Source organism: Phocoena sinus, chromosome 18 (assembly GCF_008692025.1).
Source record: "Phocoena sinus isolate mPhoSin1 chromosome 18, mPhoSin1.pri, whole genome shotgun sequence".
NCBI classification, from domain to species: Eukaryota; Metazoa; Chordata; class Mammalia; order Artiodactyla; family Phocoenidae; genus Phocoena; species Phocoena sinus.
In genome coordinates, this window is record NC_045780.1 from 8,595,496 (window position 1) to 8,607,933 (window position 12,438).

The following is a 12,438-nucleotide window of genomic DNA, read 5'->3' on the forward strand; positions in this document are numbered from 1 at the left end:
TAGATTAAATATGGATATAGATATCTTTCCAAAGGTTTTAGAATGTATTATTTTGGCTTGATATCATAGGACAAGAATAAGTAGGTATCTTACCTCAAAAATCATTAGTAAAATACCCTTCATAAAAGAGATTGCACTTAGCCATCTCCCTAAGCCAGGGAGAGAATGTATATCGGTCCAAGTAAAGGTAAACAAGATCATGGCTTAAAAAAAAAAATACTGATTACGGGGATAATAACACACTTAGGAATCTCAGAGATTAATAACTTTTCAGAATTTTAAGTTGGCAAATCCATGTTCAAGTTCAAATTAGCTCGTGTTGTATAATTGTTTGACAAGTATTTAGTGGGCAGCTCCTGGGTACTAGTGTATGGGGCTGTGCGACATTGACCCCTGCCCTTAAACTCTGCACTTCCGCTGCCTGCGGTCTCCCATAGGAATGGCCGTGACCGCAAACCCAGGTCCGGCGTGGGAGGTGTGGGAGGGGTGCTTCAGGTTCCAAGCTGGACCCATTGCAGAGGTGGACGGGAAAAGCATCGTGGAGGAAGGGGCATTGGGCTGAGGCAGGTCGAGGACGTGGAGCTGGCCGTTCAGCACCGATTCATCGCCTGCTTCTTGCACCTGCAGGCGACCTTACCCCTGACCCACAGCGTGGACCTTCAGTGGCTGGTGGAGTGGAACGCCGTCCTGGTCAACAGCCATTACGATGTGAAGAGCCCTTCCCACGTCTGGATTTTCGCTCAGTCTGTCAAAGACCCCTGGGTCCTCTGCCTCTTCAGCTTTCTCCGGCAGGAGAACTTGCCCAAGCACTGCCCCACTGCCCTCAGCTACGCCTGGCCCTACGCCTTCACGCGGCTGCAGTCCGTGATGCCTCTGGTGGACCCGAAGTAAGGGACCCCTACGCTTCCCTCTGTTTCGTTTGTTTCACCATTTGCCCTCTTACATTTTTGTTTTATATATGAGATCGGGATATAATTCTCTAGTTTCTGACCATCTTACTACAGAAGTCTTCACGTTGAGTAAATACAGGTTAAAAGTTCTTGTCTAGAGCTAATTTTTTTTCCTCCCTTAATAATCATTATGATTGTCTGAGTATAGAATCTCAGCCCCTTACCGGTGAAAAGTTCTATTCAGCTTTCCATCCAATAGAGACATTCCCTGTCCAGACAGACAGTCCTTGACAGACAGTTGTTCAACTCAGTTGGAGCGCTTCCCAGGATCTTTATTTAATAAGTGACACCTAAAATCCGGAACTTAGTTTCACTCTTGTTTTTGACTTCGTATTTCTAGCAGCCCAATTAATGCCAAGAAAACCAGCACTGCCGGCAGCGGAGACAGCTATGTTACGTTGTGGAGAAATTACCTTATTCTTTGTTTTGGAGTCGCAAAACCCAGTATTATGAGCCCGGGACACTTACGAGCTTCCACTCCAGAAATAATGGCGACTACACCTGATGGTACCGTGAGCTACGATAACAAGGTGACATGACATGCTTCAGAAGAATTATTCTGTAAGGTTTTTTTTTAGCTTGTTTGTCTAGATTTCACAGTGTGAATTGCACTGTGCCTGCCATCTGGAATATATGGGATCAGATTTTCATCCTACACATTTCTAAATTCCATTGAGCGTTTGTGTGGATAATTTATTATTCCTCCCCGACAAGTGGGGAACTGAAAATAAAGGGAAGTTAAGAAACTTGCCTAAGGTCGTAGAGTGACTTATATTTATTAGCGCCCTGAGGTTTGGTTCATGTCCTACATACCACATTTCTCTCACTCCTCACGAGTGTTCACCTTTAAACCATGTCTTGATTAACTTATCTTGTTAAAGATGGTTTTGTGGATTTAAGTATTTAAAAAAAAAAAAAAAGACTCTTATAATACGAATGTTCTTTAGAATTTGTGTCCCAGGTAAAAAATGCATTCATTGTGCTGTTTTAAATTTTATGTGTTTTTTTTTTTTTCCTGAAATGATGGCAGTGCCTTGGGATGTGGTTCAGTACTTTAAAACTGTTATAATGGAATCATCGTTTGATTAAAAGAAGCATCAGTTATCATGTTACCTCTTTTTCACTTTTAACAACTTGTTTCAGGCCATAGGCACCCCATCGGTGGGAGTTCTGTTAAAGCAGTTGGTGCCTTTGATGAGACTAGAGGGCATTGAGATCACAGAGTCCTTAGTTTTAGGATTTGGAAGGACAAATTCCCTTGTTTTCAGGTACGGTCGTCTTAATGAGTTGTTCTAAACTCCTGTATACTGCTGCTATCGTAGTTCCTGCTTCTAACTCAAGTTTGAGTTCGTGTTTGGCATGTGTCTGGAGGTCTGCAGGCTTTGCACAATTCCCTTTATGTCCTCGTTGGTTGACATGCGCGTGACAAGCATTCCCTGCAACTGCCTCGAATTTCACTTTTAGACGTTGCAACTTTGATTTTACATCTCAGATTTTCTCTCACTTGCAAGCTTTGTTTTAGATAACCGTAAATGAAGATAATTCCGTGTCAATCCCCAGTTAGCCAGACTGTTCAGAGGCTATAACGTCAAAATCATGAGTGTCTGCTCATCAGCCACTTATACAACAGACTGTCAAAGGTTAAACATTGACAGAACACTTTCAGGGGTGTCTGTTATGTGTCACGCTTGCTGGTCTTTCTATAAGATGCTGTATCTGCCCTAAGAGAACCATTATGTCTCACTTTCTGGATTCCTTACTCATTTCACGCCTTTAATCAAATAACCATTCCATCTGAGGCAGTGTCAAAGCCTTTTCAAAGAGTCATCATAAGCTTTTATTTCAGGCTGCCTCTGATGATTTTATCTAGCAACGAAAACCCATAAAAACAAAGAAAATCTTAGTTTTTCCTATACACAGAGAAGGGAAAGCTCCAAGCATCTGTGAGAAACCCTATCTGAAAAATAAAGATTAGCAAGATGTTTTAGAAGCAACTGAAAAAGATCTGTTACAGTATAGAGTCAAATTTTATCCTTAAAAAAAGCAATTGTGAGTTCTGACTACTTGAGTGCCAGTTAACCAGTGTTTTCACTGATTAATTAGTTAAGACAAAGCATCATACAGAAATACTACAAGAAGACAATAAAAACAATTCCTGGAATTACCTGATGTCTTTCCCAAAGAACCTAAGGCTCTTTTGCATATCTTACCGTCTGAGTGCTCCTAGGAGCAAGTAAGATTACACAGTTTACTGGCCACGTGGGTGTGGACAACACTGTCCCTGGGACTCAGTTCCTTCACCTGTAAAATTGTCATAATAAATAAAAATAAAGTGTATCTCTCTAATTTAAAAAAAAATGGTGTAATTATAGAATCTATCTTACAGATGTATCAAGAGGATTAAATGTAAAAATGCACGTAAATATTTGATAAATGATTGCTATTAGACGAAGGAGACCATTAGCGTTATTTCCATTTTTTGAGGAAATTCTAGCATCTGTGTTGGAGAAGTCTGGAATGGAATACAGGATTTCTGTTCTTCAGTACAGAATGCCATAGAGTTTTTGCCTTCGTGTCCTTGGATTTCCCTGGAGGGTGATGTCTCATAGCACAAAATATTCTACCAGAAAATACAAGATTTTCAGACATGGAGCAGACTATAGACGAAATACCTAGCCACAGGCTAGATCTCCTAATTTTGTCTGTTTTGACAAAGCAATTCAGAAGTCAGTTCCTAAAGATGACAGCTGGTTAGATTATCAGCTATAAAGCTGAGAATTGGAGAAAATGGGGACAGATGAAGTATATATACATGTAATATCAGACGTATTAACCTGATAAAATTTTTTAGTTTTACTACACAAGAGAAAAGGTTTTGATGAGAACCTCACTATTAAAGTAGTTGCCATAATTTGCATTTATCATGTAGCTCAAATAAAGGAATTTATCTCTGAAATTCCAAAAAGACGTTATTTTAAAATCAACAGTCCTCTGAGCACAGATCCCAAAGGTAGTGCCATAGTTATTACACCTGTTTCTTTTGCTCTAATTAGACTGAAAATTTCTTCTGTTTAGGCAATCAATTTTATTTCTCTTCAGTCCCTCAGCCTGTGGGAAAGTACTTTCAATTTAGTAAGCACTTACAAAATATTGTTGGTTTTAGTTGTTCAGGTAGGGATTTTTGCCATAGACTCTCCAGAACATTAAATCAAAATCAAGTCAACAAATATGTATTGAGCCCAAATTATATACGTAGCACTGGAATTAAGACTGATAATACAAAGTACGAGTCAATGGCAATTTCCATTTCACCACATGATACAGAAATGGAAGGGCCAGAGGAGATTTTGATGTCAGAAGCAAAGTTTAAAAAGCAGATGATTTGGGATTGAATGGCTAGATTTTGTGACAAATTTGGTGTCAACAATAATGAAGTCTAAATGCTCACCTTTTTCATTCATAGAGAATTGGTGGAAGAACTTCATCCATTAATGAAAGAGGCTCTGGAACGAAGACCAGAGGTAAGATTTTGAATTTATATAATTAATGCCTTGGCAGGAATAAAGAGGTAGACATAGAAAATGGATTTGAGGACATGGGGTGGGAGGGCGAAGCTGGGGCGAAGTGAGAGTAGCATCGACATATATACACTACCGAATGTAAAATAGATAGCTAGTGGGAAGCAGCTGCATAGCACAGGGAGATCGGCTCGGTGCTTTGCGATGACCTAGAGGGGTGGGATAGGGAGGATGGGAGGGAGGCTCAGGAGGGAGGGGACATGGGGACATGTGTATGCATGTGGCTGATTCACTTTGTTGTACAACAGAAACTAACAGTGTTGTGAAGCAATTATACTCCAATAAAGATCTATTAAAATAATAATTAATGCCTTGGTTTATTTGGACAGTAGTGTGAATTTAAACCATACCCGATAGTTTCCCCTAAAGAATACAAACATACCAACATGTTGTGTTTTTTTTTTATTTTTGAGTGTTTTATTTATATCAAATTGGATAAAATGTGTGTATTTCTCAGACAGAAAAGATATGTTGAGGTAGAAATGTACCTTTCAACTATTCACCAACATGCTTTTAACAATGAATCTTACTATTTTAACTTTTGTTATTTTCATTAATTTTTGATATTTGAGTATTTAGTATAATCTGGTTCTGATTTTAAAAGATTTTAAGTCCTAAACTTATGAAAGTAAAGCAACCTAAATAGTCATATGTATGTTAAGATATTATATTCTTTTTGTAAGAGGTTTGAGTTAAGATTGAATTTGGGGTTGTAGTTAGTTTGCTTTTTTTTATAAGGGGTTGAATAGCCAAGAAAATTATTTGTTTCATCTGGTATATAAAGCACTTTCCTCAACATTATCTTCCCTGAAGTGAACTCTGAAAAGGATAAACTTAGAATGTAGCAGGATAAAAAATTAAATAGAATAGGATAAGACTAAAAAAGAGGCTTCCCATGTAGTAGATAAGATACAAGAAGTAGCAGAAGTTTGGCAATTTAAGTAAGAACAGTGTTACCTCTGTGACCAGAACTGGTGGGACTGTTAGTGTCCACTGTCCTTTGCCACTTCTTCCTGATGCTTTAGTTTTTCAGCAGCTGCTGGAGGCCTCTAGGAAATGAGACTTGTTGACTCTCAACATTTCCAACTTACAGATATTTATTGGCCCACTTGTGATCTGTTTCTCTTATAACCTGTGATAGCAAGCATTTTCTCTAAGGATTAGGAAGAAAGAAAAATACTTTCTGTCCTTTGTGTTTAGAAAATTGAAAATGACTAGATGACATCTTCCTTTATTGTGCCCATGTTTATAAGTGGTATTACCTCTTTCTGCACAGAACAAAAAACGCCGAGAACGGCGAGACTTGTTAAGGCTACAGCTACTTCGAATTTTTGAACTTCTGGCTGATGCTGGTGTAATAAGTGACAGGTAAGGTGGAAATTCTACTGAGTTGATCTCTCCTCACCAAACTAATGTCTTTGCCTCTCTTTTTCTCGTTCTTTTTTTTTTTAAAAAAAGTATATTACCTTTAACTTTTACTTAGAAAAGTCCAAAAAACCTTGTTTTTTTCGTATTCTGTTTACCCTGCATATACGTCAAGGACGAATTTAGTGTGCGAGTTCTAACAGTGAATCTTATTTTCCATGACGCATGCACTGCTTTGACATCAAGACTAATCACCTACAAGTTCAATTTCCTCTTATTCCAGCACCAATGGAGCCTTAGAACGGGATACTTTAGCCCTTGGAGCTTTGTTCTTAGAGTACGTGGACCTGACCCGCATGCTCCTGGAAGCTGAAAATGATAAAGAAGTGGAAATTCTTAAAGATATCCGGGCACATTTTAGTGCCATGGTTGCCAACTTGATTCAGCGCGTTCCAGGTACAGAGATGCCTCACTGCAAATTACCTTTTGTGCTTGAAATCTCATTTGTGTTCCTCATTACTGTGCTCTCCGCTTTAAACCTACTGACCTGTTTGCAGGTCTGGGATGGGATCGTTTATTTGTTTGGAAATCCTTGGAACAGATCGTGGGCATGCAGCACAGAGTTGGAAGGGCAACGATAGAAATTAACTTTGGCTTTGTGCTCGTCATTATTTCTGTTCTTTGTTTTGGTTCCCACCTGCAAATGAACCTGTATGATTTCCATAGAAAGGAAGTAATTCAGAGGGAAAGTTCAGTTCACAAAGGCTCTATTTTTTCATTCTCACTGTGCTAATCTGTGAACATATAATCTCAGCAATGTTCCTGCTCTTGACTCTATCCAGTCAACACATTATATATAGAATTCTATATAGCTTAAGAAATTATATTATTGGGATTTTTTTCATAGAACAAATGGGTCTGAAACATTTTCATCTAATAGAAGCATAGAGAATAAAAATAGCTGGTCAGTTTGGTATAAAAATTAATTGCTGGAATTAAAATGTTTTGACATAATTACAAAAAGCTTCAGCTCATCTGTTTCTACTTTTTCATTATGATTTAACATTATGATGTTGTAAAACATTCTTACCAATCCTCCTCATTTTTGATGACCCTAAATTAAGATTTGCCTTCTTGGGCTTCCCTGGTGGCGCAGTGGTTGAGAGTCCGCCTGCCGATGCTGGGGACACGGGTTCATGCCCCGGTCCGGGAAAATCCCACGTGCCACGGAGCGGCTGGGCCCGTGAGCCATGGCCGCTGAGCCTGCGCGTCCGGAGCCTGTGCTCTGCAACGGGAGAGGCCACAGCAGTGAGAGGCCCGCGTACCGCAAAAAAAAAAAAAAAAAAAAAAAAAAAAAAGATTTGCCTTCTTCAGTTAAAGAATGTTTGTTTGAGATAGACAGTCTATCCGTTGTATTTCACAGTTCTTCCTAAAGGCGCAGCAGCCGTCAAGAGAACGTTTCATATGTAATCAGCAGCCGTGTGGAAGGTGTTGCAGTTTCTCTAGATAATGCTTAGAAAACAGTGTCTGTGAGTCCATCTTCTATCTCTGCTTTCTGCTCTGAGACAAGGTGCTGTTGACTGAAACATGAGGAGAGGAAAGAAAATTTAAGCTTGACTTTTTAAATACATATTTCATTATGTAAAGAAAACTTGAGTTAGAAAACGAAATTACTCCTTTCCCCCAAACTTAAGAATCATATGCATAATAGCAATGTAAACTGTCTTCACTGTATTTTTCAGTCTAGTAGACTCTTAGCTCTGTTTTCTCTCTAGTTCACCACCGAAGATTTCTCTTCCCCCAGCAAAGCCTGAGGCACCATCTTTTCATCTTATTTAGCCAGTGGGCAGGACCCTTCAGCATTATGTTCACTCCTCTGGATCGTTATAGTGATAGAAATCATCAGATTACAAGATACCAGTATTGTGCATTAAAGGTAGGTCACCTTTGCCTCATGAATGACTTTTGTCAGACTGATGGTCTCTTTCCTTAAACAACCATGCCTTAAATAAGATGAAAATAAATACTATAATATGACATGATAAAATATAAGCACACGTGCAAAAAACCACAAATATATACACGTATATAAATACATAAGCTTACTCTATAAATTCTAAAATATCCATACATAAACAAAATAGATAGCTATGTATAAACATGTAAGTATTCCGATTGTGTTCACAATTTCAAAATGCGAAACTTTTCCAAGATCCCACTTTTATCTAAGGTTTCTACTATATGAAAACCATAGTTTTTGCTTATTTACCCTTTAAGTAACTGCCTTGCAAGTTAATTTCCAACTTAAAATATATATATTCCCTTTTTAGTCTCCTCCTATCCTAAGGACTCCCAGAAATAAGTTTCTACACTACTAGGACTGTTCAACATTTTCAGAACCATTATTCCTTACAGCTTAATTTCCTTTAGAAAACTAACTGTATATTGTCTCAGTCATATATACCAGGAGTTGCTAACTGTCACGTTGACTTTTGACTTTATGGAGCTAATATAAGCCATGGCCCTGATAATCATTTGGACCTACGGATTACAAAGTGAATCAAGATCTTCCCTTCTCTTGCTTTCTCCCCACCTCAAAGGAACTAAAGTTCATATTCTTCATTTTCTTTATCTTTGATTAAGAATCACAGTTATTTATTTCTACATAGTTTGCTTTAGTTTCATGGTTTAAAGGAAGATGTAATCTAGTGATTTATGGTTTCATAGTGCATCAGTCAAGTATTTGTCAAGTTTGTTGGTTCAGTATATTAGTTAAATATTTGTCATCAAAACAAAATTTGAAAAGCTATATTTATCATAAGCAGAATTCATTCACTTGAAGTCGCTGATGGTAAGTTTATTAAGTTCTGTGAAATGGTCATTTTGTTTTGAATATCTCAGCCTTTCATTATAAAGATTTATTATAAAATTACATGTCTACAAAGTTCAATTTATGGGTTTTAACTCTTATAAAAAGAGACAAAATTGGGAATCTGGTATTTTTTATTGAATCTACTAAGGAATACTTTAAAATCTTGTGGAAATAACTGCTTTAAAAGACCCTTATCGGGACTTCCCTGGTGGCGCAGTGGTTGAGAGTCCTTCTGCCGATGCAGGGGACAGGGGTTCAAGCCCTGGTCCGGGAAGATCCCACATGCTGCGGAGCAGCTGGGCCCCTGTGCCACAGCTGCTGAGCCTGTGCTCTAGAGCCTGCAAGCCACAACTACCGAGTCCACGTGCCACAACTGCTGAGGCCCACGTGCCTGGAGCTCATGCTCCTTAGCAGGAGAGGCCACTGCAGTGTGAGGCCAGTGCACCGCAGTGAAGGGTGGCCCCCGCTTGCCACGGCTAGAGAGGCCCTGCGCGCAGCAGCAAGGACCCAACGCAGCCAAAAATAAAAATAAATAAATAAATACATATTTTTTAAAAAAAGACCCTCATCTAGTAGTATGTGTTTTAAAGTCAGTTGTGTACTAGTCAGTCATCCCAGGTTGTGTTCTGTTTTGTCATCAGGCAATGTCAGCAGTGTTGTGCTGTGGCCCAGTGTTTGACAATGTGGGCCTTTCCCCAGATGGCTACCTGTATAAATGGCTTGACAACATTCTGGCTTGTCAAGATTTACGAGTAAGTACTAGCCAAAAATACATTGTTTTTAAATGTCTTGGTTATCCTGCCTCAGTTGGGTTACTGACCTGTCTAAGCATTGTTCACAGCACAGTCTCTTCACACATCAGCCACAGAACTGTAGGCTTATGTGTTGTTCACATTACACTATGATGCATCAGGATAAAAAACACAGTAACATGTACCAAAATTGACTATAAACTAGGCTATAAGGCAAATCTCCACAAAGTTCAGATGATTGAAAGATACAGGCTCTGTTCTCTGATCACAATGGCATTAAACCAGTAAACAGTAATAAAAAAGATAATTAAGAAATGCTCTTCCAGATAACCAATGAGTCAAAGAATAAATAAAAATATAAAGTGAAAAATATTTTTAACTGAAGAATAATGAAACCACTACACACTAAACTTGTGGGTTTTAAATAAAACCTTGCTTAGAATATGGCCTTAAATGCATATTTTGGAAAGAAAAAAGGCTGATGACCTATGCATCCATTTCAAGAAGCTAGAAAAAGAATAGCATATCAAACTCAAAGTACATTGAAGAAATAATAGAGATAAGAGCAGAAACTAATTAAAGAGAAAAAATTACTGGAAATGATCATTTAAACCAAAAGTTGAATTTGTTAAAAGACTAATAAAATTAGTATATCCATGGCAAGTCTGATTAAGAGAGATAAGGTATATGTCACCAACCTCAGAAATGTAATGGGACATCACTACAGATGCTACAGATATTAAAAATAAGAGAACATATGAACATCTTTGTGCCAATAAACTTCAAAATTTAGATAAAATAGACAAATTCCTAGAAAAACACAGCACAAGAAGAAAAGAAAATCAAAAGTCATATAAGTAAAAAAGAAAATTAATCTATAATTGAAGGTCTTCCCACAAAGAAAACTTTAGGACCAGATGGCTTTATGGATTAATTCAACATTTAAGGAACAGATTGCATTGATTTAATGCAAATCCTCAAAGAGAAGACAGATGAAGAGGAAACATATCTCAACATGTTTTATGAGACCCACATAACCTTCATACTAAAACCTGACAAGAATTTAACAAGAAAGACAGTTAAAAGGCAAATCATTCATGAACATAGATACAGAAACTTTAAACAAAATATTAGAAAATTGAATTCAGTGATATATTAAAAAGATGATTCATCATGATCAAGTTGGGATTATTCAAGAACTACAAGATTGGTTTAATATTCAAATGTCGTTCAATTCATTTGTATATTAATTATATTAAAGTTGCAAGAAGGAAATATCATCTGATCATTTCAATAGATGCAGAAAAAGCATTAATAAAATTCTACATTCATTCATAAGAGAAACTAATGAAACTAAGAATAAAAAAGAACTTCCTTAGTTTGATAAAGGGTGTCTTTAAAAACAAAAAAACCCCAGTAGTAAACATCACACTAAATTGTGAATATTGAAAGTGTTCTCTGAGACTAGAATGACCAAGGAAGCCCATTTTCATTACTTCTATCAACATTATACTAAAGATCCTAGCCAATGTTTTAGAAGAGAAAAAATAAGATATCATGAGTGAAAAAGAAGAAATAGTTTATACAGAAACAGACTCACAGACTTAGAGAACGAATTTATGGTTATGGGGGGTGGGAGGGATAGATTGGGAGTTTGGGATTGACGTGTACATACTGCTATATTTAAAATAGATAACCAACAAGGACCTACGGTACAGCACAGGGAACTCTGCTCAATGCTCTGTAATAACCTACATGGGAAAAGAATTTGAAAAAGAATAGATACATGATTATGTATAACTGAATCACCCTGCTGTACACCTGAAACTAACACAACATTGTTAATCAAGTATACTCCAATATAAAATAAAAATTGAAAAAAAAATAGTTTGTAGATCTAAATGTGAAAGCTGAAAAACTGAAGTTTCTAGAAAATAAAACAGAAGGCTATTTTAATCCCTGGGGTTAGGGAAAGATTTATTAAATAGGATGCAAAAATTACTAACCATAAGGGGAGACTAATTAATAACTTCTGCTTGCCAAAAGACACAATTAAGAGTGTAAACAGGCTAGCTGTAGAGTAAAAAAAGATATTTGCAACATAAAGCCAACAGAGTTCTTATCTAGAATATATAAAGGACCTCTACAAAAAAATAAGGTAAAGACACATAGAAAAATGAGCAAGAGACTTAAACAAGCAATTTACAAAAGAGGTTATCCAGTATGTGCAATGTAAGACATGTATAGAAATATTCAAAGCAGTATTATGAAGTCAAAAGCTGGAAACAACCCAGATGTTCATCAGTAGTAGAATGAATAAATTGTGGAGCAATCATAAATTAGAATACTATACAACAATGAAAACGAATAAATGTTGATGGCTTTTAAACATAAGTTGAGTGAAAGAAAGACACAAAATTATATACTCTATAATTCTATTTACACAGAGTTCAAAACAGCTCAAACTGACCAATGGTGGTAGGAATCCAGATAGTGGTTACTTTTGAGGAAGAGAGGCTAGTGATGAAGAGAATACACAAAGCAGGCTTCAGTGGTGCTGGTGATCTGGTTTCTTCTGGTATTCACACTAGTGTGTTTAGTTAACATAACTCACCATTTACTTGTGAATTATATACTATCTACATTTTATAAAGTTTCTAAAGCACAATAAAAACTTGCTGATTTTCTTTCAAGTTGAACTAAGTTTTTAATGAGATGTTATTTTTAAGTCCTTTGCAATAGTATCACCAGCTTTTATCTGCTTCTAAGTACTTAAGCCCACGGGGAACTAGGTTGATGATATTTGACCATCCAATTAGAATATAGCTCCCCAACTATACTTCAATAAAAATTAATTTTAAAAAATGGTAATTTTGGTACACAATAAAGATTTTTAGTTTAAAAAAAAGCAAAAAAGAAAA

General features: G+C 37.0%; 1 protein-coding gene across 6 annotated transcripts in view; it reads left to right on the forward strand.

The window, feature by feature from the left end:
• The window catches only part of FRY (FRY microtubule binding protein), a 423,367-nt gene that overhangs the window by 317,161 nt on the left and 93,768 nt on the right, over nt 1-12,438 (forward strand). For all 6 annotated transcript variants that reach the window (XM_032611303.1, XM_032611301.1, XM_032611304.1 and 3 more), the window contains 8 exons: nt 628-887; nt 1,291-1,480; nt 2,094-2,218; nt 4,414-4,471; nt 5,805-5,896; nt 6,177-6,349; nt 7,669-7,829; nt 9,407-9,517. In XM_032611303.1, the coding sequence (XP_032467194.1) occupies nt 628-887; nt 1,291-1,480; nt 2,094-2,218; nt 4,414-4,471; nt 5,805-5,896; nt 6,177-6,349; nt 7,669-7,829; nt 9,407-9,517 (1,170 nt within the window). The remainder of the gene's footprint in view (nt 1-627; nt 888-1,290; nt 1,481-2,093; nt 2,219-4,413; nt 4,472-5,804; nt 5,897-6,176; nt 6,350-7,668; nt 7,830-9,406; nt 9,518-12,438) is intronic.